Raw genomic sequence first — 27121 nt, forward strand, 5'->3', positions numbered from 1 at the left:
TAATTTTCATGTATGCAGGAGCAATTTTAATAATGTACATATAAGTCTTATAAAATGCACTTCGAAGTAATCCATATTGAGCCAAACCTTAAAAGGTCTTTGACTAAGATTTTTACAGAGGGCATCTGCAGTTGTCAGTGCATGCCTGCGCCCTCTGGTGGTGAAATATAAACCATGCCATGTAGTCTAGGTGCTGAAGGTGAAATTCTTGTGACCTACAGTTTCTAATTCTCAAATCATGCCAACAACCTTTTGTACAACACAGTGGCATATTCCTCATGGCACAATGAAATTATCTAGACTAATTTTTATCTAAAAATGATCAATATGCATGGATGAATGTGTGTGTGTGTGTGTGAGAGTCATCATATGGACAAAATAAATCAAGACAGAAGTTCCATAGCATAGATTCTATTTATTATTTGTCTGTAGTACACTGTATGCCTTTATATACTTACAGAGATAAACCAGAAAAAAAAACACAACAATCTCACAGGCACACATTACTTATCATACACACCTCACATATGTCCGCATGACTTGTTGCCTTACCACATGGGATCAGTTGTAATGTGTTACATTGCATTTACAGTAATTTGTGTGTGTGTGTGTGTCGGGGGGGGGGGGGGGTCATCCCCGTTTACATGCACCAGGTTTGTCCTCAGGGCATCTGTGTGTGTCTGTGCTGCAGTCTTCCGTCACTGTACACCAAATCACTGGTTACTTAACCACAAGCCCAGCCGACAAAACCCTGTGCCAGCCACAGGAACCAATCAAAATGCATATCTGTGTCATGTGACTGAAGGCATCGGAGACCCAGACCGAATGAGAAACAAAGTGACACGATAAACAAAAGGTTCTGTGCAAAGCAGACGTGACACTCCCAGAAGACTTTACAGGAAGTGGACCACCACCATCCAAACTCACAAAAGGATGTTCCAAATGGACCCTCACCCTAGCATTCGGCAATGTTAGCCTAGCAGTTTTAAAAGAGAGCCCACTTAGACTTCCTTGGATGGTGTGATGCCAAATAAGCATTTCCACCTACACCCACACATATAACATGCATGCATACACACACACAAACAAACAAATATGCATCACACCAAGTGTATTTTTCCGAAATGGTCGTAAATATCATAATAAATCACTCATAAATCAGATTCACTCCACATTTACATGATATGGAAAACATGAAACATGACATTTAGGGGGGAAAAACTGAATCCCAAATGATAGCTGGCGGGGGTGGGGGGGTACACGTGTACACTTCCTTATTCAAATGCATGGCAAAGTGTTCCATTTCTCCGTTATAGAATATGGGCATGGGTGACTCATTTCTTGTGCTTTCACCATCAGTTGAAAGGAGCAAAAGGAGGAAGTGTGGAAATATATCCCAATCCACCTGAGAAGCCCAAATAGATGCAATCCTCCAAGGACCAATTACAAGTCTCGCTCTGGGAAGAGGTTTGCTTTGCACTGCTTACTGCTCAGACTCAAACATAAGTGGCTCTGTGACACTAACACGCTCCTCCACACGTATAGGAAGGCAGAGTTTTACTGTTGACTTGCACCAAGGGACTCTTCTGGATGGACAAAAATGTATTCCAGCAACGACAGCAAAAGACAGTTAACCCCATGTGTCCAGAGACTGTCCTTTCAATTTTACAGTGATTTGTATTGCAATGTATATTTTCTGTTTGTTTGTTTGCGTAAACTCGATTATTTGGGATGCTTTCTGTGATTCAGAACATGACAAAAACATGTCACACAAGCACACTTAAGTTGCAGTTAAAAAAAGAAAGAAAGAAAAAAAAAAACTAAACAAACCACAAGAAAGCTGGAGTCAAAAGGGAGTAACGAAAACAGCTGTTCACGCACAGTCTCATATTTCAAATCATTAATTGACTCACTGTGAGTTCTATTGCATAACTGTGACTCAAAACAGAAACCAAGACTGAAGTATGATTACTGCCAGACAAGTACTGATTTAGGAACTCCAGTGTTTGTTAGATTACCATACGTCGCATGGTCTCAGTAAGACATGCCGTGATAAGTGCACTAAAGTAGCTTAGCATAGTCAGACTCGAAGCGATTCAGTCTGACAGAGGGACAGGAGCATTAAATTAAGGGGAAGAAAGTACTACAAAATAAACAAAAACAAATAAACTATCATTTGTGACTAACAAATATTTTAAAGCCAAATGATTACGCCAAAGTCCGACTCCTGTCAATGACACGGAAGGAAGACGTATAGAATGTCTTCATTTCTATGATTCATCTTGATATTTTGAGTGTGAAGAGACACGCCCATTGCCAGTAACTGTTGGCACACACACACACACACGACAGGAGTTCTCTTGGTACCTAAGAATAGGCCAGATAACCAAGCAGATGCTTGGCTTCACGAAAGAAAAGTAAATAAGGGTTCTAAACTCATTGAAATGAGCCTCAAAGTCTATGGAACAGATACAAGTCAAGGTAAAGAATAGGAAACCTCTAGAAACCGGACTGTCCGTAAGTGGATGGGGTGATTACGTGACCGGCGTCAGCAGTGTGGTCACTTGTGCATACTTGTTTCCTCCTTGGTTTTTCCTGACAGACAAACACACTCACACCTCCCAAACAACACCTTCCCTCTTCGCTGGGTCAAAAGCTTCCTTGGACAGAGCCAAGGCCCAGGCATGCAGAGTCATTTGTCTTTAAGGGTGGGGTGGGCAGGGGTCGGGGTCTTCGGGTGGAGCAGCGGTTTCACTACACAGTTACAGGAGCTGCTCTGCCCTCTCCATCCCACACCACCACCACCACTTGCTCGCTCAGCTGCAGGGCTGATGATGAATCATGGGAACGTCATGGGAGTCTGAAGTGGCAACAGGCAATTGGCTGCCACTCCGTGACTGTGTGTGTGTGTGTGTGTGAGCATATACTAATATTTGTGTGTGTTTGTGTTTTGTGTGTGTGTGTGTGTGTGTGTGGTGTTTGTATCTGTGTCTGTGTGTGTGTGTGACTGGTGTATTTTGGGCCCTGGGCCTGATGGGGTTGTGGTCAGTTGGTCTCGTAGGTGGAGAGCAGCGCGGCGTCCACGGGCTCCATGCACGAGGGGCAGATGAAGGACCGCATGAGCCAGTCATCGATGCAGTCCAGGTGGTAGGTGTGCATGCAGGGCAGGAACCGGATGGGCTCTCCGTACACGAAGTCCATCATGCAGATCACACACCTAAGAGAGCGCGCGCGCACACACACACACACACACACACATAGAATACATATTGGTCAGTCAACAGTGTTTCCCATGAAATGTCACATCACAAGGTTTTGACAGCTCATATCCACAATAGACATCACAAGTGGTGGAAGTAAAACTGCTGATGTGACAAAAAGCAATGCTTTTGTTTGTGTGTGGTGTGTGTGTGTGTGTACGTGTGCTTATCTGTTGCTTTATCACAAAACATTTAGAATCAGATGGAAGCTTGGATTTCAATAATCCTGAAAAAATGGCGTTATCCTCATCTACTTAACAATAATACACAAAGACAATCTGCTTACACTAATTACACCCAGTCACTTTCACTTTTTCATATTCCTACTTCATACATTGCATTGTTTGAACATCCAAAGTCCATGGGGGAATAAGAACATGAACCCTTGGATTTAATGGGCTGCAGAACCTTCTTAAGCAGAACGGACCACAATCAAACATTCCCTATGATTACGAGTCAGATTTGTACAATGCTCGGGGAATTTCAGACTAAACCATCTTAGAAATGTTCAACTTCACGTGCACTGACAACCAGAACTGCCTTGCACAGTGTATGCTAGGATTGAATGAGGCACTCTCAACGAGTAAGTCATTATTTTGTTTTTTATCAGTTTGGTGCCTCAGTCAACGTCTGTTGATGTAGTGCTGAATCCTTTGTTGCCAGTGTGATGGCCTAGGATGATGTGTGCCCTTACCAATACATCACTGTTTTCAACACAAACATGCTAGATCTCTGTAGAATATCAGAGTGCAGTTATGGAAACTACTTTCATCTTCCTGGACATAAGTAGTTTCACGATCAGGGTAAGTGCTTGACATTATTATTAACCTAGACAATTGGGGAAAGTGCAAAAATACCATTTGTTGGCAAAACAGTTACAAGTCATTTCCATCCTAAAATGTATGTTTTATCCTAAAACTGTACACCATTTACACATATTAAATTAACTAAATCTAAACTGGACCGTACTAGGACATTCTGTATTCTGTATTATGTTACACATGTAAAATAACTGACCTGGTTGAACTTAATTTAGCTGACAATATACTTCAGATATGCACCAAACTTAGTAACAGCCTACCAGCTAAATTTCCAGATACAAATTATACAATCATAAAACCGGTAACTGATATTCTAAAGCTTAGCCACTAAAGTTTCCCGTCAAGTTATTGTCCACTTCAACACATTCTATATGTTACATAAAGTACAGCATATATGGCCCCAGCCATGGCGCAACTGGCTGGGGCACCTGCACCATACGCCGGCAACCTGGTTCGATTCCCGCGCCGTGGTCCCACCCCGACTCTCTCTTGCACTTACTTCCTGTCACTCTCCACTAATCCTGTCGCATTAAAGGCATAAAAGCCCCAAAAAATATACATTTAAAAAAAAAGTACAGCATATAAGCATATATGATGATGCAACTTAACGCGTCGTTAACTTAAGGAACAATAATCAACACTACAAAAACTAGTATTTGTACACTATATTTAGGCAAACCAGTCGCCACTGTTAAGAGTCTTTGGGAAAAATGTTTCATCCATTAGTGAATGTACACTAAACAAAAAACATAACTGATATTTCATAAAATTCATAATTGATATATTATAAATGATATTTATAAGAAGGTTTAAATTATATTTATAAGAAGGTTTAATTTTTCGGTTTATTTTTTTGTGTAACAAGTGCTTACCATGATTGTGAAAAAAATATGAGGGTATTTTGTGGATATAGGCTTTTGACAATATGTGTGCAATGCCTTTACATAATGTGGAAATATGTCTTGTGTCTGTGTGAACGAGTACAAACAGTAGCATATTAAAGTGAGTGTGTGTGGGGGATATTCTGCCCTGAAGCAAGTGTTCAGACACACACTAGTCCCATGGTCTTAAGCAGTGTTTCTTAACTGGTGGGTCGGGACCCAAAAGTGGGTCGCGTAACCGTTCTGGGTGGGTCACAGAGCTTGTGGTTAAAAACAAGCAAAAACAAAATAACTTATTTAAAATGCTACCTCAGATCTAATGTTAGACCTTTATTTTAATAGACATTTTTATGTCAGTCATTGTCATGGACATAGACAATATTTATGTGACTGGTTATGTTAGACATAATTTTAGCGGTGACAAGTAGGCTATGACCCTTATAATATTTGAAGTAGGATATGGTTTCAATTAAATTGAGACAAAACCAAAACCCCAGTGTGCGGTGTTCACTGAATTGCTGGCACATAAGAGAAAATGCAACATGGAAACAAAGCACCCCTGTCAAAGACAAACCTATTGAGTACTTTGAAAGGGGACATCAGGAGTTGAAGACTTCACAAATGTAATGCCAAACACCAGCATGTTCCAAACAAGTAAACCTACAGGCACTTCACGTGTCTCATGTAGCTCACCGTATCTGTTGGCTTGGTCAGAAAAAAAAAAAATATATGGGTCGCGACTTAATGAACATGGGTCTTAAGGACTCAATACAGTATACTGGATGGTTTGTATGTACAGTATTTCTATGACCCACTGCGCCCCCTGTAGTCCACACAGGGTACATGCATGGACACTGGGAAGAGCTGGGGAGAAAACGGAGCAGCTGCTGACTCCTGGGATTGGTGGGGCCTCTGCAGAGCCATCTTGCCATTCATTTCTTAACACACACACACATACTATTTTTGTACATTTGTATTGGTTGACTAAAAAGCTCTTTATTCTTTCACACTAAGGTTGCATTCCACCTCCCCTTTTAACCCTACTATCCAGTGAGCTGGACCATGGCAGAGTACAGAGGGAGTGTGTGACAACGCATGTGTGAATGTGAGTGTGTGTATGTGTGTGCGTGTGCATGTGCCTGGCTTACTCTCGGATCTTCTTCTCGGAGGCGTCGTGCCCGGGGTCGTACAGGCCTTTGGGCAGGTGCTGGATGAGGCCGATGCGCTGAGCTATGCGCACCTGCTCCTCTTCAGTCAGCTGAGTGGCCAGTCGTGCCTGGCTGGGCGTGGGGTGGTACACAAGCACATGGGCCTGCTCCTGGACACACACACACACAGAGTGAGTGAGTGAGTGAGACAGAGAGAGAGAGAGAGAGAGAGAGAGAGAGAGAGAGAGAGAGAGAGATACATAGACACAGGTTATTCAAAGCTGAACAGCATCCAGGAAACAGTAAAAACTATCTTAAGGCACACCGAATTGTCAATACCATAATCCCTGGAATTATCACTTATTGTCACTTTAAAAGCACCGTTGTAAAAACAAAAAAATGAAAATGTAACTGCTCAAGGTGAATGAACTTGTCCTAACTCATTCACCAACCAGTGAATGAGCATCTGCGACCAGTAGATGGCAACCTTTCCTTCACTGCTCGATGTTATAACATAAAACGAGAGAAGGGGGGAGTGGGGGAGAGACACAGGCTCAAGTCCAAGAGCTTTACACTACAAACGGCCCAAAAGAGAAATGAGAAAATGAACAGAACAATGGGTCCCATTGAGTGCGGCGATCTTGTAATCGCGTCCGCTTAGCAGAGATTTAGCGGTGAGGCTGGGGGCGGGCGTGAGTGTTGGGGGGCAGGACTGCGGGAGGAGAGGGCTCGTTGCAACATCACGCTGGGTGTGCTTGCATGCATGCCTGCTTACACAAAACCCCACCGAGACACACTTCAGACTCCTTTACTCAGCAGAATGAGTGAATAACTGAGAAATGTGACAAATATTGGCTGTAGCTAATCAACTGCCGAGTTTCCTCACAATCTCTCTCCTAGCTGCAGAGCAAATGTGTAAATAATGGTTTCTACATACAGCCGCAAAGACGTTCACAAATAACAAAAAAAAAAGTGGTTGAGTACTGGCACACACACACAGCATGAGCACAAAACTGAGCCGAAAGCTTCACATTTACATAATCTAAAACTACAAAGGCCTCCTGTTAGGCCCAGTATGAAACACTACTGGGCCCCCATGATCAACCTTCTTAAAAGGTGTATGCTCCAGTCTCTGTAACAGTGACAGTAACTCTCATTGAAGCCTCATGGGTGTGTGAATAGCATAGCACAGCACAGCACAGCACAGCACAGCCCCTCTGTCCAGCCAGTCAGCTGGCCAGCCAGCGGATTACAGTTAAGCAAAGCCTAGCCCTGGGCAGAGATTAGTCGCCATGAGCGAGCAGTTTTGCACAAAAAAAAGTGTTACATCAGCAGATCCCTCCCTCACTGGACTGGACGCCCCATACCAACCAGACCCAGCTGATCCACTTCATGCATATTTATACACCATGGGCCACCACAACGGCAGCTGTCAGTTTAAGGGGTATGGTCAGCGACAGCATTTATTTATCTGCAGTTAAACCACTAGGCTTGAGAAGAATGCTTATGAGGATAGGCTTCTCTTTCCATACAATGATGAGACCGAACAAATGTCAGTCTGGCGAACCGTCTGTCAAAACACTTGGCTGAACAGAGGCAGGACAAAGAGGGACTGTCTGTGCCAACCAGGTGTCCTCATACATCTATGTGAACCCTCGCGACTGGACAAAGTTAACCAGAACAATCAAGACGTCTCAATCTGTCTGCCTGTGCCTGGGCCTGTGCTTGTCCCTGGCTATTTCTGTCGGGTCGCAGCAGGTTCAAACAGGTCCACCGACCCATTCTTAAGAGCTCGTTGTTCATTCAAACCCATCGGCTTGTGCAATCCTCAATGGCAGCTCAGAGATCTTACAACCAGGTCAGGTATTAGCGGCGACCTAAGACGGGCCCAGCCTACGACGATCTGCCACCGGGGAAAGCCTCACCACTACGCACAAGAGACAACCAGTGGGACAGCCTCACCGCTACACACAAGAGACAAGCAGTGGGACAGCCTCGTCACTATACACAAGAGACAACCCCTGAGAAAACACTGGCCCTGGCTCTCAATAACCAGACTGACATTCAGGAAGAACGGGGAGGGGGAGGGGGAAATATGCTAATTATGTGTTTGCCCACTAAAGAACAAGCTCATTTGCAATTAGCTTAAGCTCATTTATGTGGTCAGGGGGTCATGGTGGGTTATGGCAAGACTGTTCGCTGACGAGGCCTGATAGGTATGGATGGTAACCACCTTTACCACTCCCATGTGTGTGTGTGTGGGTAACTGGTCCCACCTGTGTGTGTGTGTGTGTATATATATATATATACACACACACACACACACATGACCCGAGATGGTCTTAAGACTGCTTGCTGTGCACAGGGCCTGGTACCTGGTGCTAGAGCCCAGTCAAGCGGCATGGTCAGCTCAGCTGTCCCCAAGAGGCCAGCCAAGGGAGCCAAACAGCTGCTCAGGTCGCAACCTTACTGTGTACGACAAAACAGCACCAGGCCTCGCACATGGACAGAAGAGTAGTTCACTTCACGGGAGACCCAAGCAAAAAGCTTTCAGCCTTCAGTATCAGCCATCCCTTATTCGGCTTTCAAAATGATTGTGTCTTTCTCTCCGCTGAGCCAATGTAGGAGTCTCTCAACTAGGGCTTCAACATAGTTATTTTCATATAAGTAACAAATTAGTTGTTTTATCGATGAAATACCAGAAAGTAGTGAAGATGTTGATGGTTGTTTCCCAAAGCTCAAGATTACGTCTTCAAATGTGTAATTTTGTCCACACACCAAAGATATTTACTTCATCGTCATAGACGAATAAGTACCGATAAAGTTGAAAATATTCAAGTTTAAGAAGCTGCAATCAAAGAATGTTGATGTATTTTCTCACAACAATAGAGGAGAGGGCAGGAAGACTTGAATGAGCAGCACTGAAAGATTCATTGATTTTTCTTTTTTAAACTAATGCAATTACGGTAGTAAATCCCAAACGGCACTATTACTAGACTCTGATGCTTTGGGAGTGTTTTGCTACTTCCTGAGGCAACATGGTGAACATGTAGGCCTAGCAACATTTTGAAAAGCGCCAGCGGCTGCAGCAGTGTGATGATGAATGTGCAGCAAAAGGCAAGCAGGTGCTGGTCTTGACTCTGATAGATCACTTCTAAGCCATGTTCAATGTATTATATAGTGAATGCTGAGCTGAAGCTTGACTTTGCAATTTGATTTGCAATATCATTTTTCAATCTTAATATCTGACAGGAATTGTGTCAGTCAGATATTTTCTCCAAATCGTTCAGGCTTACTAATGAGTCCACACACAATTTGCCCCCTTAAGTACAGTAGGCTACAGAACACATTCAGAAACACAGTCACCATACCTCTCATTCATTTCATAAATCCATTCGTAAATTAATTTATTAGATAGTGCCTTCTACACCAAGTACCAGAGCAGTTAAGGAAAACATTTTAGCCTAGATAAATTAAACTACCGGTATACTGAAATTGTGCTTCATTAATAGGGGTGAAACGGTAGCAAAAAACCCAGTTGAACCTCGGTTTTGAAGTCACGGTTTGGTTAATTTTCGGTACAGTAAGCTTAAAATTCACTGACAATATTTTTGATGCACAATGGGAATAGTATTGTTAAAAGGTGTCTTGTGTTTATTGATGTTAATTGACTAACCTAATATATGGTCCACTACTTAATATGTTTGTGTGGGAACTCATCACAGTGCAAAAATAGGACCTATTATATGAATCTAAGGACCTATTATATGAATCTACTGGAAGGTCAAGGTACTGGTTCTGGTCTTGATGAATTCTCATGTTCCTTACAGCTGACGGGAGTGAGGAGAGAAAGTGCAGCGCCACGGTTCTGTTTGTTTTGTCAGTGTCACACACACAGCGCAGGGAGACGGGAGGACAAAGGGACCAATGACAACATCAGAATGACTTTTCCAGGCGGCCGTGTGTGTGTGTAGGGTGACAGACAGCTGTGTGTGTGTGTGTGTGTGTGTGTGTGTGTGTGTGTGTGTGGGGGTGAGGCCAGGGCACTAAGCGAGTGGCAAGGTCAGCAGTCTCTTTGTCCAGCAGGTGTCTGCGCTGGACCTGACAACTCTGCTCTTCACACACAGACATGCACACACACGCCCACGCTCACATACACACACACCCTCCCTCTATACACACATACACACCCTCCCTCTCCTACACACACAGACACATACACTCACATACACACACACACCCCCTCCCTCTCCTATACACACATACACACCATCCATCTCCTACACACACATACACACACACACTCTCTCTCTCTCTTTCTCTCAGGTCTGGACCTAACAGCACTGCTCATCAGAATGCATGCCAGGACACACTGGTAGTAGACACCAACACTAACCCTATCTCCCATTCTCCAACAGAAACACACACCCACATACACACTCTCCCTCTCTCCTAAAAACACACACACACACACACACACTGAAATACAATCCTCTCTTTCTCTTTCTCTCAGTTATCAGCTCTCTCCTCTTACATTAATACACACAGTTCATCCTTTCTCTCACATTCTCTTTCTCAACATTTTCTCCTCTCTCTATTCCTCCCTTTCTCTTTCCCTCTTTGTCTCATCACTCTCTATCTCTCTCTCTTCCTCCTCCATCAACCCAGCACCAATCTCCTCTATGGTCTTCTCTTCCTACAGACCGGCTCCTTGTAGGCCGCACAGGCATGCAACTCGGACTCCCTACCAAGACTGACACTTAGCAATATTGTAGCTCCACGCTTGAGTCAATCTGATTAGGAGAGCTTATTTTAGCCTGCGGAGAGATAACAGACGCTAGCTAGTTGGCTGGCTGGCTGGCTGGCAGGCTGTGTGTGTGTGTGTGTGTGTGTGTGTGTGTGTGTGTGTGTGAGAGAGAGAGAGAGAGAGAGAGCCTCTGTTTTCACTGAGAGCATTCACCCCAGCCAGCCCAGAGACCAGACAGGCATTCAGGGGGGAAAACCACAGCTTGTTCTGCGGCCGAAAGAGAAAGAGAAAGAGAAAGAGAGAGAGAGAGAGAGAGAGAGAGAGAGAGAGAGAGAGAGAGAGAGAGAGAGAGAGAGAGAGAGACTGATTTGGGGAAGGAAGTGGAGTTGAGCGGTGGCAAGAAAGTGAGTGTGAGAGAGAGCGCGAGACTGAGAGCACATCTGAAAAGGAAGAAAAGAGGTAGTTCTGTGGCAAAAAGCGGGAAGGGAGTGGTTTGGAGATGAAAAGAAGTGTGTCGGAAAGAAAGAGTTGAAGAAGAGGAGGACGGGAGAGGGAGGGGTGGCGAGGCAGAGAGAGTAGAGAGCTGCACAGACAAGCCTCGGGCACACACGCACGCACACACACACAGTCTCCTTCCCTGCACTGGAGTAGGGTAGGCAGGGGGCATGTCTCCTGTTCCCATCCAGACCACAGATAAAGCAGACACAGACACACACGCACTTCACCTGTTCCCACACGCCAAGGCTTCACCCGTTCCCCACATCCACACTCTTGTCTCTTCCCTCTTTTCCCTTTGTCTTCTCTTCCCTCACTCCCTTGTTCTGTCTTCCAGTCTGTCCATCAGTCTCTCCTGTCCTTTTCTCCCTCTCCTACACACACAGACACATACACTCACATACACACACACACCCCCTCCCTCTCCTATACACACATACACACCATCCATCTCCTACACACACATACACACACACACTCTCTCTCTCTCTTTCTCTCAGGTCTGGACCTAACAGCACTGCTCATCAGAATGCATGCCAGGACACACTGGTAGTAGACACCAACACTAACCCTATCTCCCATTCTCCAACAGAAACACACACCCACATACACACTCTCCCTCTCTCCTAAAACACACACACACACACACACACTGAAATACAATCCTCTCTTTCTCTTTCTCTCAGTTATCAGCTCTCTCCTCTTACATTAATACACACAGTTCATCCCTCTCACATTCTCTTTCTCAACATTTCTCCCTCTCTCTATTCCTCCCTTTCTCTTTCCCTCTTTGTCTCATCACTCTCTCTATCTCTCTCTCTTCCTCCCTCCATCAACCCAGCACCAATCCCCTCCTCTATGGTCTTCCTTCCTACAGACCGCTCCTTGTAGGCCGCACAGGCATGCAACTCGGACTCCCTACCAAGACTGACACTTAGCAATATTGTAGCTCCACGCTTGAGTCAATCTGATTAGGGAGAGCTTATTTTAGCCTGCGGAGAGATAACAGACGCTAGCTAGTTGGCTGGCTGGCTGGCTGGCAGGCTGTGTGTGTGTGTGTGTGTGTGTGTGTGTGTGTGTGAGAGAGAGAGAGAGAGAGAGAGCCTCTGTTTTCACTGAGAGCATTCACCCCAGCCAGCCCAGAGACCAGACAGGCATTCAGGGGGGAAAACCACAGCTTGTTCTGCGGCCGAAAGAGAAAGAGAAAGAGAAAGAGAGAGAGAGAGAGAGAGAGAGAGAGAGAGAGAGAGAGAGAGAGAGAGAGAGAGAGAGAGAGAGACTGATTTGGGGAAGGAAGTGGAGTTGAGCGGTGGCAAGAAAGTGAGTGTGAGAGAGAGCGCGAGACTGAGAGCACATCTGAAAAGGAAGAAAAGAGGTAGTTCTGTGGCAAAAGCGGGAAGGAGTGGTTTGGAGATGAAAAAAGAAGTGTGTCGGAAAGAAAGAGTTGAAGAAGAGGAGGACGGGAGAGGGGAGGGGTGGCGAGGCAGAGAGAGTAGAGAGCTGCACAGACAAGCCTCGGGCACACACGCACGCACACACACACAGTCTCCTTCCCTGCACTGGAGTAGGGTAGGCAGGGGGCATGTCTCCTGTTCCCATCCAGACCACAGATAAAGCAGACACAGACACACACGCACTTCACCCGTTCCCACACGCGCCGCGCTTCACCCGTTCCCACATCCACACTCTTGTCTCTTCCCCTCTTTTCCCTTTGTCTTCTCTTCCCTCACTCCCTTGTTCTGTCTTCCAGTCTGTCCATCAGTCTCTCCTGTCCTTTCTCTCCCTCTCCTACCCTCACAGACACTCACATACACACACCCCCTCTCCTATACACACCATCCATCTCCTACACACACACACATACACTTCACCCGTTCTTATGCAATCTCTCCCTCTCAGTCCCCCCCCCCGTCTGGCTGGCAGGCTGAATGCTGGATATTCCGGGCCCTGAGCCCAAGAGCACTCCCTGGTGCAGCAGGCATGCGTTGGGTCTGTGGGAGCCTCCGCTCTCTGGGCCTCCCTCTGCCCCGTCCACCTATAGACAACCAGGCCTCTCCACACAGCTCCCAAGCTCTGGCAACGGCTCAAAAGCAGATCCTCCAAGGAACACACACACGAACACACACACACACACACATACATACACACACACAGCCACAGCACAGCTATTTTTGACTGCTCTGATGGGAATAGTCCTCTGGGACTCCATGCCACGTAGGCCACCTCCAGTCCAAAACCACACAGGCGATTCTCCACCCAGAACAATGAGGAAACCGCACGATATCATCTGACCCAGACCTTGACATTCACACGGGCTGCTTTCACAACAAACACGCCTAGGCCACCATCTCTGAAGGCACGTGACACACTGTTGCTGTAGCTGCTGCTGCTGCCGATCGCCACAGTGGCATGAAAGCAGGCCAGGGCCAAGCATGACTCGGCACTTTCCGCCAAACCCACAGCCCCAGCCAGCCTGGTGAGGTAACTAGAGCCCTTCCTCCGAAACTTTAGCCATTGGAATCCCCCCCCACACTCGTACACAACCAGGCCAAACATTCTCACACACTTTCTCCCGCAACACTCTCCCGCTCTTTCTACTCCCCTTCCTCTGCCTGCCTCGGACTTGTGAGTTCTAGCTTGGATATGGAGACGAGGGTTTGCAGGGAAGGATTTTTCAACCTCAAAAGGTGGCTCGGTCCTCGAAAAGGACACTGATGACTGCACAGCCATGTAATTTCAAGGAAACCAACATGTGAGAATAACTAGGTGTCTTCATGAATTATGGGCAGATAAAAACACTGAATTGTGATGACAAGATTGTCTTTATGGTGGCAAACAAACAACCTGTAGGAAATTAAGTGTCCAGTACAATCAGGTAGAAATAGAAGACGGGACAAAAGTGTGTTGCTGAATGTCAGTTCAAAGTGTTGCCCGTATGGCCTGAGTGAAGACGCTCCTCCCTTCAGCCCAGGACCAGTCTACACTGAAATATAGCCTAACAAACTTCAGCAGGTACAGCATGTGCTGCGACACTAACGGCTCCCACACACAGCTGCGTGCATCGCGTTGCGGGAGACGCATCCCATTCACTTTAAATGGGCTCACGTGATCCGTTGCCGAACTGAATTGTGGGTCCGCGGCGTGGCGTTACTCCCGCTGCTCGCGTTGAGGAGTTCAGCTGTTGCTGCACCGACAGCACCGCCAATCAAGCCAATCTACGGACGGCACCAACCAATCACATTACGGTTTTACTTAAAGTCATTTGCATAGCTACCGTCGGGAACACCCACTGGAATGCGTTGACGGAACGCAGCTGTGTGTGGGACCGTAAGGGGCCGTTTACACCGGTGAAACCTCACCGTTTTGTTAACGGTTACGGTACCGATCCACTTGCACGACACTTCATTTTGTCGTGTCGCATTCCACTCTAGTCCTATGGGTGACGTCAAGTTTAACTTTAACGCCGCGAAAGCATTCCGGGAAGGCAGCTGCATTTGAAAATATGTTATGGTCAAAAAGCTGGCTTAAGCCCATCTTTATGCAAATGAATCCGTTGAACGCGAGGCGACTCTCCAATGAAAGGACGAGGTTGTAGGTCCTTTGTTCTACCACAACGGTGCCTTCGAAACTTTGGTTCCGCTTACAAGACAAATAATGTTTTAACGATCTCTTCCACGACCACTATTAGTCCATAAAACAAACGAAACTAGGATATAGATGAATATATTGACTGTTGGTGTTTCTGGTAAGGATTTGAGACTGCATTGAGTAGTTTAAATAAAACAAGATTTCCAAATGGCTTGCATAGTTTGCTTAGGCTATTAATGTGTTGTATACTGTTAAGTACATGCCGCCGGCAGTTTAGGAGACTGAAACCGATAGTTTTTGAAACCGGCTTCCAAAGTGGGAATTTTTGAAACCGCCAGCTAACTTTCGCCTGTAGGTGCGAAGCCGGCAATTTTATGATGACACGCTGCTTGTCAAAACAAACCAAACCATTTATTTATCATATTAAAATGTTTTTTCTTCCCCCGGTCATGATTTATGTGCACAATGTAGCCTATCGGCCTTTTTGTGGCTAAGTTAGAAGCACACTTTATCTAACTTAGTTAAACATTAGATTACTGCATGTTAGTGTTTTCTCCAGTGGTGCTCAGACCTAATGCAATGCGTAGGCTAGGCATTTGAAATGTCACATAGCAGTCACATACCTTGAAAATGGTCATGCAACTTTCATGCAACTGCTTAACAAACTGTTTCAACAATGTTTTCCTCTACGTGATTAGCCTAATGTTTTCTTCTATGCGATTAGCCTATTCACTGCAGTAGACCTGCATCACTGTATGAAACATTACAAAAACATGAAACATGACATATTACATAGAACTGTAAATCATCTGATCATCTAATAATTACAGATATCTAGGCGATATAGATCATTTATTTTATATTTGGCCTGCTATGAAACCATGTATTGAACAACTTAAATTTAAGCACAGCTCAGCTTTAAGAAACTCAAATAGCCTAGATGCATGCATTTTGTGATCATTAAGTCAGCTATCCTCTGATTTACCAATATCTATTTTGTAACATTTATTTTGTATTTGGCCCGTTATGAAATCATGTGGAACAATTTAAACACATTGTAAAACTTAAAGCCCATCCATGCATGTTGAAATTTACTGCAAATTCAAAACTGGATTACTCTGTAACGGCTAACTGTACAGGGGACTGCTTTACACCTTTGTGTTCGGTAAGGTCTGCTGTTTATTCTGATATATGGTTTGTCATGTGTTAAAAGACGGGTTCGTGAAGTATTCCACCGAGATGAACGGGTAGGGGTAACCTTCAGTAGATGATTAAATTGAATTGTATTATTTACTTTTCTCGCGAACCGTTCAACACAGAAATTATCGGCTAACATCGTTTAAAAGCTGAGAAAAAGCTCTTTTATGTGATACTTGTGATGTCTGTGTGATGAATAGGCTACTTCGCGAGTAGTTCAACTGAGAAGAATGGGTGAATTTAGACGCACTTTCTTTCTTGCGCCGTCACTTTCGTCGTGGCCGCCGTGAAATTCCTACCCTGGCTAGAGCAGTAACGTGTTACCACTAATGCCACAGTAAAATCTTCAGTAAGACCGTCTGAATGCAGCTTACGACGGAGTATTAGGGCCACACATGAAGAAAAAAAATATTTTTTGCCATGGCGAGATTAAACTCGACATGTCGACTCTAAAGTCGCCATGTCGACATTATTCTCGAAATGTCGAGTTTAAAGTTGAAATATCATGTCGACTTTAATCTCGACGTGTCGACATTAAACTCAACATTTTGAGAATAAAGTTAGTTTGAAGAGAGAACGACCGCTCGGGACGATTGAAAGGGAGGACGAATGAAACATTGCAGTTTCCTTCGAGTGCAACAATGATTAGACATAGGCCTAGGCTTACATCATGTGGACAAAACATAGAACATAATATCCATTGCTCAGCCAAATGCTTTCCTGTCATCACGGAGTTACAGGCGATAAATGCGATGGTCAAAAGTAAACGTCATTAGCGGTTTATTTATTTATTGCAGGCCTATTATTAAATAGTGTTTTCATCTAAGGTTCAACTTCATGCTTATGCACTAGACTAGGTATACTAAGTGCTCCCCAATCCCAGACTTTCACATTGCATGTTTGTTTGTAATGGATGCAAACTGCTAAATGTCTATGGAGGGACTTCATTTTGTCGTGTCGCATAGATGTCGCGCTGCCTCCCCACGTTCAGTCGTGTGTGGGCGTTTTGTTTTAAATGTCAGTTACCAGCTCATACTCAGTTCGTTTTAACATTATTATAAGTGTTTTTTTTTTTCCACAAATGGACCACAATTTTAGGCATGTACTTAACAGTATACAACACATTAATAGCCTAAACAAACTACGCAAGCCATTTGGAAATCTTGTTTTATTTAAACTACTCAATGCAATCTCAAATCCTCACCAGAAACACCAACAGTCAATATATTCATCCAAATCCTAGTTTCGTTTGTTTTATGGACTACTAGGTGGTCGTGGAAGAGATCGTTAAAACATTATTTGTCTTGTAAGCGGAACCAAAGTTTCACAGGCACCGTTGTGGTAGAACAAAGGACCTACAACCTCGTCATTGGAGAGTCGCCTCGCGTTCAACGGATTCATTTGCATAAAGATGGGCTTCGCCCAGCTTTTTGACCCGCAACATATTTTCAAATGCAGCGCTGCCTTCCCGGAATGCTTTGCGAGCGCGTTAAAGTCGCTTGACGTCACCCATAGGACTAGAGTGGAATGCGACACGACAAAATGAAGTGTTGTGCAAGTGGGTCACGGTACCGATCCACTTGCACGACACTTCATTTTGTCGTGTCGCATAGATGTCGCGCTGCCTCCCCACGTTCACGGTACCGATCCACTTCCCGGAATGCTTTGCGGGCGCGTTAAAGACGCTTGACGTCACCCATAGGACTAGAGTGTAATGCGACACGACAAAATGAAGTGTCGTGCAAGTGGGTCACGGTACCGATCCACTTGCACGACACTTCATTTTGTCGTGTCGCATAGATGTCGCGCTGCCTCCCCACGTTCACGGTACCGATCCACTTGCACGACACTTCATTTTGTCGTGTCGCATAGATGTCGCGCTGCCTCCCCACGTTCAGTCGTGTGTGGGCGTTTTGTTTTAAATGTCAGTTACCAGCTCATACTCAGTTCGTTTTAACATATTATAAGTGTTTTTTCCACAAATGGACCACAATTTTAGGCATGTACTTAACAGTATACAACACATTAATAGCCTAAACAAACTACGCAAGCCATTTGGAAATCTTGTTTTATTTAAACTACTCAATGCAATCTCAAATCCTCACCAGAAACACCAACAGTCAATATATTCATCCAAATCCTAGTTTCGTTTGTTTTATGGACTACTAGGTGGTCGTGGAAGAGATCGTCAAAACATTATTTGTCTTGTAAGCGGAACCAAAGTTTCACAGGCACCGTTGTGGTAGAACAAAGGACCTACAACCTCGTCATTGGAGAGTCGCCTCGCGTTCAACGGATTCATTTGCATAAAGATAGGCTTCGCCCAGCTTTTTGACGCGCGACATATTTTCAAATGCAGCGCTGCCTTCCCAGAATGCCAGAAAGATCGGTACCGTGAGACAGGCTGCAGGCTTCAGTGAGTCAGGGCCTGCGACAGGCTTCAGTGAGACAGGGCCTGAGACAGCCTTCAGTGAGACAGGGCCTGAGACAGCCTTCAGTGAGACAGGGCCTGAGACAGCCTTCAGTGAGACAGGGCCTGCTACAGGCTTCAGTGAGAGAAATCCTGAATGCAGCTTCAGTAAGATAGGACCTGTGTTTTGCTTCAGTAAGAAGCCCAGCCTCTCAATGTCCCGTAGCAGCCTGTTTATATTACTATGGCTTCAAATCAGCATGTTCCTCTAAAAGGTTACAAGACCACAAATGAGTTTGAGTCAATTAGATGACTACACAAGAATTTACAATCCGGCCAGCGTACGGGGAAACAAAATGGCCACTTAATAAAACATGGTTTAATGTTCTTAGAAAGCTTACACTTAGGGACAATCCGTTATTTATAAACGGGGCCACCGGAGGGATTTTGAGTGCTTCAACCAAAAGTTGCATGACCCTCCACTGCCTGCGAGAACATTTTCAACGACCATCCAATAGCATTTTCAAAATAGACATGACACTGCCTGGCCAATTATCAATACCTTCCGCCCACGCTCTTAAATGCTATGAAAACACATTGTCATAGGCTACCGTTCTAAAATCAACCTCTGCTTTCTGATCTTACACATCACACTTCACCAAGATGGTGGTCTTTTCAGTAGATTTACTCTCCAACATTGTTGTGGAAACACAATAAGCATGGAAACTAAATGCACACTTCCTGCAACTGCATTAGCCTACTTGAAAAGTTACTCCTCTAGTAAGTATTCACATGAAATAAAACAATAAAGCATTGAGACCATTCAACAAAGCACACAATAACAAATTCAACAAGAACTTGTTGCTATGGACTCGTCTCTAGGCTTCCTCAGTCATTGTAAAGCTGCCGAAGCTGAACATTATCCAAAACTCAATATTTTAGACGAGCGTCAATTTGGGAGCTTGCTACACTCCTTCCTTCTCAAATGACTTGAAAAGGCCGTTATTTCACAAATAATCACAGGGACCGAAAAATACCTAACATGCCAACCTTTTCCGGGTTTATCATTTTAACGTTTCCCCGCTGTCTTGCCGTTTTAATATTTTCCCGTAGAATATCCCATATTACTGTAATACTCTCATAACATTAGTCCTGCATTCTGGCCTGTCTCTGTGTTGTCCTGTTGTTACCCCTAGGCCTTCCAGTGAAACAGATGTATTCAAATCATCGTTTTGCTTGCTTGAATGCGAACTCAGAGTGATGTTAACCTAGGCCTATTTAAGTTAACAACGTGGTTGTCGTGAGAGCACGATTCATTAGCGCTTGCAGTGTTCGGCCGTAGGCTATGCCTACGTGCGCACCTGCCAGGCTACTCAGCCACGTAGACAAAGAATTCCCCCTGTAGGCTATATTCACTCCAAGTCGGCCTACCATAACTTACCAACTCTACACTGTAGACCATAAACTGGCTATTTATATGACCAAATGTATTTGTTAAACTTATGAAGCAGAATTACGGACTGCTACTTGGAACGTAACACATTTTTGTTGGCAGGAGAGAGAAGACAGCGATTAATTAATCGATAATCAGCGATAAATTGCACTTGTTGTTGGTTACCAATAAATAATATATTTTTTTTTGCAAACAACAACAACAGAAAGGATGGAGACAGCAAAGCTAGAGTTGGGCAGGAACAAGGTCAATTGGTAGAAATGTTTGTCAAAACGTTAGGAGCTGGATGTGTGGATGAATGAAGCACAAGTAGGCTATGCTTTATGTTAAGCATGCACACTGTTTAAAGTTAGGCTACACGGTAAACTACAAGTAAACCAAAGTTAAATTTAGCTTTTTTAGGGCTGGATAAAGTTGACCAAATGGATATAGGCTGTTAGGCGTGAATAAAGTAGGCTACTTTGTTGCTCCAACCCTTCCAACATTAATGGGAATGTTTTTTTTGCTGTTTTCGTTAATACAAAAGATGACCCCCCCTCCTAGACAAAAAAAAGTTAGGTGACCCTCCCCTATTTTCCTCCGGTGGCCCCGTTTATAAATAACGAACAGTCCCTTACATTTCCTCATTTATTAGATGCCGTTATCCGAAATGACTAGTGTTCTATCTGTCCAAAACAGAACATTTTAGTCAGGCTCTGGATGGAAAACAAAAACTTAACAATGCTGTGAATATACTCTGAACCCAAAAGCTCGCTGATCCAAATACAATCTCCCCTCTCATACATCCATCCCGTCAGCAGAAACGACTAATCTGGTCTCCAGACTGGCAGGACAACAAAGCTGCATGGAGCGGTGTTAAGACTAGTCTGAGACAGGTGATCCTCAGGCGAGACAGGAAAGGCATTCTTCAAGTCGTTGGAGGTGCAGTCTGAACAGTACACCACAGTTATGAGGAAGCCACTGAAAGCAGGGGAGGTAACTCCCTAACTGAGAGCTGCGTAATGAGAACACCTGTAAGAGACTCCTTCTATCTTCCACCCGGGACTCTCTTTCTCGCTCATCACTCTTTCTCTCCCCTCCTTCTTCCCAGAAAACAGGACACTTACAGAAGTAAGTCCCTAACTGAGTATTGCTCAATGCTAGCCTGGCTAGCGCCACCACTTCTCAATGAGACGTGGTCTGGGAACCAAACGTTCATTTTCTCGTATTTGAAAAAAATGCCCAGATCCGTTTATTGGGTGCCACGGATGTCTATCAAATGCGCCTGTGTATAGCTCATCATCGCCTTGCTTTCCCCTGTTCTGTGATTGGTTCCCTATCTCAGGCGAAAATTTGCTCCATGGTCTCCAGGCTGCCTTAGCAGCGTGAATCAAATCGCGCTCAAGGCAGCATGGGAACACCCAGGCTACTTTAAGGTACTACTTGTGATACAATAATGCATTTCATGCTTTTAGCTATTTAATTATTGACAACAATAATAATTTATTCATTAGAAATTAATATATATATATATATATATATATATATATATATATATATATATATATATATATATATATATAAAAATAATATTTCCATCTGATGAATATTAATATATATATATATATATCATATTTCCATCTGATAAATGAATACAATAATATCTACCCATATATGGATGCTTTGAGGCTGCATGATCTCTCAAAAGATCAAAGGCCTGCTCTGCTTTTGTGTTTCACAAAGATTACAGTAATAGCAGTAATGCATAGAACCTTTCATCTTTGCTTGAGGTGTCAGTTTTCTACCGTCCACAGGCTACTGCGCACTTCAGACCAGTGGCCACTTTTGATATTCAGCTAATGGGATCCACTGTCTACAATGCATCTCACTTCGCTCTACCTCCATCTCTCTTTCTTTCTTTCTCTCTCTCTCTCTCTCTCTCTCACACACACACACACACGCACGCACGCACACACACAGTCTGGCCATCTAGAGTATTTTCTTCTCCTGCGGGAGGCCTCAGGTGAGTGTGTGGGGGAAAACGGCAGAGTGTTTCAAGGCCGCACACACCTCCTCGCCCTGTAGCCAAGTCCTCCAGCATTATGTTCCTGATGGGCGTTAAAGGAGAGGTGTCAGAGGTCTGGTGGCTGTTGCGTCCAGGGAGACCGGCCCATAAAGCATCCTGTCAACAGCACAATGGGCGCTCCGCCACAAATCAGAATCGATCGTATCCAGGGGGTTTCGGACAGGAAGAGAGGAGCTGAGAAAAGAAAGACAACAGCCACGGAAATGGCGGCTGTGGGCTACCCCCCCCACACACACACACACACACACACACACACACACTGGGTCTTTCCTGGACACCTGGATATGAATCAGAATCGATCGCATCCAGGGGGTTTCGGACAGGGAGAGAAAAGAAAGACGACAACAGTGGTGGAGGTCGTGGGCTACACCCCCTCGCCTCGCCACCCCCAACACCCACACCCACACGTTGGGCCTTTCCTGGACCTGACCACACAACCATTGGAACCGCCTTGGACACAGAATACCACATAGAACAGGTACAACAACATACAACAATGTCCTTTTAAGCTTTCTCTCCCTCTCTCCCTCTCCAATTCACTCTCTTTTTCTCCCCCTCCCCATCACACTCTCCCTCCCTTTCTCTCCCCATTCACTCCCTCTCTTCCTATTCACACTCTTCACTCCCTCACTGTGCCCTCTCCCAGTCAAACTCTCCCTCCCTCCCTTACACAGACACAGGCTCAGTCACACTCTCTCTCACACACACACTTATCTGCCCTCGCCTCGCACAGCTAGATGAGTCAGCATTACTACCAGCTGCTTTCCAAATTAGCCGCCTCTCTCTCTCTCCCACTACACTCCTCCTCATCAACAACACAGCTAATTACACAATGGAGTGACTGTGTGTGTGTGTGTGTGTGGGGGTGCTGCATCCTCTGCAGAACACAATACAACTCGGCCTGATGACATCTCCTTATTGAGCCTGATACATGACGGAAGAGGAAGTCTCTCTCTCTCTCTCTCTCGTCACCTGCTCTTGACGGCTTCACCAGCAAAACTCAGAAGCCACTTCCTCCCCAACACAGGACGGGCAAGTCTGGTCTTCCTTTCCACACCGGGTTCTCTGCTGTGCTCTCAAGACTGGCAGTAACCCAACTTTTTCAATGCGGTCGATTCGTTCGCAGTAATTTGCTTAGGCCCAGACTTTTCCTTGCCGTTTCTCAAATAGAGACAAGCACACCCTAGCTGAGGACATTCGCACTGAGACATTTAATTAACTCTTGACAATTCATCAAGTTTTAAAATAACAGCATCAGTTTGAAAAGTGCAAATTCCTGCCCACTTTCTTGCTGTAGCACCCAAACCTGACAGAAAAGACTTGTGATTTTTAGTCACTTTAGATTTAATCTTAAAGGTACAATATGTAGAGCTGATGTCAAAGACAGATGTGAACGATGATGTAATGTAAACACAATGCTTCTGTACATTTTGTGTACTAGTTGCATGTTTTAGGGCCTTTATAGGATCTGCAGCCATTTTCCTGACTACTTAAAGTTCCAACCAGTGATTTATTTCTAACAAAAATACATATGGTACCTTTAAGCAGCACTGTGTCGTCCTGCGACAACAAGGGCAATATAAAGAAATAGGATAGGGTGTTTGGGTGTTTGTGTGTGTGTGTGTGTGTGTGTGTGCTAGTAAGTCAGTAAGTGAGAATGAGCTCCAGAGAGCAGCTTGCGCACACTATACGCTGTCTGTTCCCCTCAACATAGCTTTCCAAGAGGTTGAAAAATTGCCTCTCAAATTGTTCAGCCTTTGCCTGTGAGTGCCGTCTGTCTGATATTTGAGGAGTGACATGAAGAGTCCAGGACTCTCACACTTGATGAACACAACTCAACCTCTTGGACCTGCACATTTTCAGCATTAAAAGGAACCCCTCCACCGCACCTCCCCTAAAAAGTTCCTGACTGAGGTAGCTCACATGGTTCTTAACACGTAGCAGCAGTTCATTTTGGAAAAGGGAGGGAGGTGGAGTGAAAGAGGGAGGGAGGGAGGGAGAGAGAGAAAACACTGTCAGGCATTCTTGGCAACTCTTACAGGAATGCACCTAGATTGAAAATGATTTAGGCTCTCCAGTGGGCCCCTGGTCTCTCCCCTGGTCACACTCCATATTTTAGAGAAGCTTCTTGATACTGCAACAAAAAAACTCAACAAAAACAATAATAACCAATAAAACAACAAAAGGCCAGGATATTGCACAACGCAGTCAAAACTAAGACCTGAGGGAAATCATGTCCAGATTGTTTTTTGTTCTTGCCACGATGATTTTCTCCAGATTGATAGGCCTACATCTATAGAGCAGATTCGAAGTTTGTACAGAAGTGCTTCTCACAGGAAGGCCTGGGTTCAACACAGTCCAAGGGTGGATTTTTACCATCATTATAGACGTGTTAAGGAGTCAGCTACTCTCCAATAAAAAGGCTGCTTCCTGCAACACACATTGAATGTGTGCCTCCCAAGACAGCACTCACAATGTTTAGGCAGAGACTTTCTAATGAGGAGACACAGCACTCAAAAAATCCTCCATAGAAATGCATGGGGTTAGTTTGTAACACAAATATGGCAGTTGTCTACACATCACACCCCTTCCGCGGCAAAACGTCAACATGTACATTGAGCCAATCATGTGCTGTATTGTGAATACATTGAGCCAATAATGTGGTGTGTTGTGAAGACCGACATGCCAATCATGTGTTGTGATCTCGCCACTGGAGCAAGATTGGTGTCGTGAAGCCTTGCGCACACGCATTTCTTCCTAAATAGATGCCCGATAAGTGCTAAAAAAACCGTTGCCACGAATGAATATGGCCACCGAGTGGAGGGACTTGCCTAAGACGACTTTGGTTTAGGTGTCTACTTGGCTGAGCTGTTCTTGATCACGTATTCACATGAATTCTTTTTGTCTCTTCATTAACTAGCATCTGCATGGCAAGCGTTATAACTTCCAATCACTACCTGAGGCCAGATAGCAGCTGTAAATCAAGCCAAAACGTCACAAGGCCCTAGTTCATCAAAGCCATCATCTAGTATGGTCTGAAACAGACATGTCAACATTCCCACTGTTTGAGTGGTTGGTCTAGTTCAATCATTTTATCTCTCTTGAGATCATGCTGTAAATGCTTGTATCACATGCAGAAATGACTCAGGAAAGTCACAAGCGTGCGCAAGTTCATGGTGATCTCACCGACTCCAAAACCACTCTGCCCCAACCCTCCTGTGGCACCCCCACTGTCAAATACAACAGCTACGCTACGGAAGCCATTTCCAAATGTTCAGAGGCGCTTCGGTTCTCTGCATTCCAGTGTAGCAAAGAGAACAGTCTATTACCTGGTAAAAGGAAACACATAGTGAGGTCTTGTGTAACTCTGCAAACAATGAGGATATAAAAACCACTTGGGTCCATGGAACCTGACATAATTTTCTTGGCCTGGGTTTCACCTACGAGCTGAACAAACAATGCGACACTTTGCCCTCACTGCCTACAGTAATCGGTTCTTTCCTTCTTTTAGCCTAGATTTAAGATTAGTAGGTCAATCAACTCTATCCACAACTTGCACTTTGCACCATGTGTTCCACGTCTGGAGACCGCAGGCATGTTTTCACTTCTATCAAAAGTAGGCTACATATATTGCAACCATTAAGATAACAGCAACATTACAATGTGGCAACAATGCAATGCAAAGTAGAACACTGTTATACAGTAGGCCTACATCACTTTAGCCTACTAGTTACTGTACTATAATTTAATCCCTTGTTGTGCAAACCTGTCTACATGCTAAAATATCCTCTTGAACGGCTGAGGCAGAGAAAACAAACAGAGCTTCTGGGGCATAACTGTTCCCGAGCCAGCCCCGACACGGACCCCACAGAGCATGTTATGCAGCACACTATAGACAGCTGTGCAGTCTGCTTGGCGAATTACATAACTCTGACAACTGTGCTCGAACTTAACCACAGTTTCAGAGATACGCAGTGATAAACGCATTGATGTAGTTAGACGACAACAATGACATCTTGAGGTAGATTCAGGAGGTAGCCTATATTTAAACAGAGAGAGAAATGGTTTAACCCCCGTGAGCACTTCCAACGATTAATTTCTACTGAACGAAGATTATGTCATCGCCACGTTTGGAACAGTGTTAACATACAACTTTAAATGTGCTTTAAAGTCGATATGTTACCCTCGTGTCCAAAAACGCGACCAAAAACGTGGCATTTCAAAATAACGAGCTGCAGACCACCAAACTGCCACGTACAACTGACGATAAAGATAAAGATAACAATAACGGCAACAGTGACAATTTACACTTTTGATTCAGTAGCCTGTGTTCCGTTTGTGTTGATATCTTACCTGGTAAGGCGGAGGTGGTTCTTGGTCGGGATCTGTTCCATCACCAAAACTACCCCTGTCTGACTGTGACTCATGAAGCAAAGATATATCATCCGACGTTGGGGATTTAAGACAATTTCCCATCGCCTTTCAGACGCTTTCCCTTAATATTTTGCTTCTCAACTACGCGTACACCCAAACCCAGTTTCTCCGAGCTGATTTCCGAGGCTCCCGCAGGAAATCAGACTAACTAGCACCCATACATTGCAGAGGACCTCGCCACGAGAGCCTCTGTTCAACAAAAACAAACCATCTAAACACAAAGAACCTGGCGAAGTGGCACCTTTGCGCAATACATTAAGCACCGATCGAAGTCTTGCCAAACCTTGCCACGTACAACTTTTTCCAAAATTGACACTATTTAAATGTGAAGCAGGCCGCTTATTTGGGTTATCAATGTTTACAAGACTAACATTCTTTCCCCATTCGCGAACTACTTCCCCTAACAAGAGACTTTTCTCGCTTTTAATCCGGCCTAGCAGGCAACAAAGCCATACAGACACCTACTAAAAGGACAGCCTCCTCTTACATAAACCAATCACATTCGGCCTTTCTCCACGAACTTGAGAAAAAGAGGGCGTGCTTAAGAGGAAGTACACACACTGTGTATGTATACATTTGTTATAGTTTGCATGTTATGGGTCTACTAATCAATAAACTCACA

General features: G+C 44.6%; 1 protein-coding gene across 1 annotated transcript; it reads right to left on the reverse strand.

The window, feature by feature from the left end:
- Positions 1-395: 395 nt before the first annotated feature.
- rnf11b (ring finger protein 11b) lies at positions 396-26943 on the reverse strand. Its single transcript, XM_048252525.1, has 3 exons — positions 26419-26943; positions 6111-6280; positions 396-3217 (listed from the first exon to the last, which is right to left on the reverse strand). The coding sequence occupies exons 1-3, from the start codon at positions 26539-26541 to the stop codon at positions 3046-3048; spliced, it is 465 nt and encodes a 154-aa protein (XP_048108482.1). The 5' UTR covers positions 26542-26943; the 3' UTR covers positions 396-3045.
- Positions 26944-27121: the final 178 nt, after the last annotated feature.

Source organism: Alosa alosa, chromosome 9 (assembly GCF_017589495.1).
Source record: "Alosa alosa isolate M-15738 ecotype Scorff River chromosome 9, AALO_Geno_1.1, whole genome shotgun sequence".
NCBI classification, from domain to species: Eukaryota; Metazoa; Chordata; class Actinopteri; order Clupeiformes; family Clupeidae; genus Alosa; species Alosa alosa.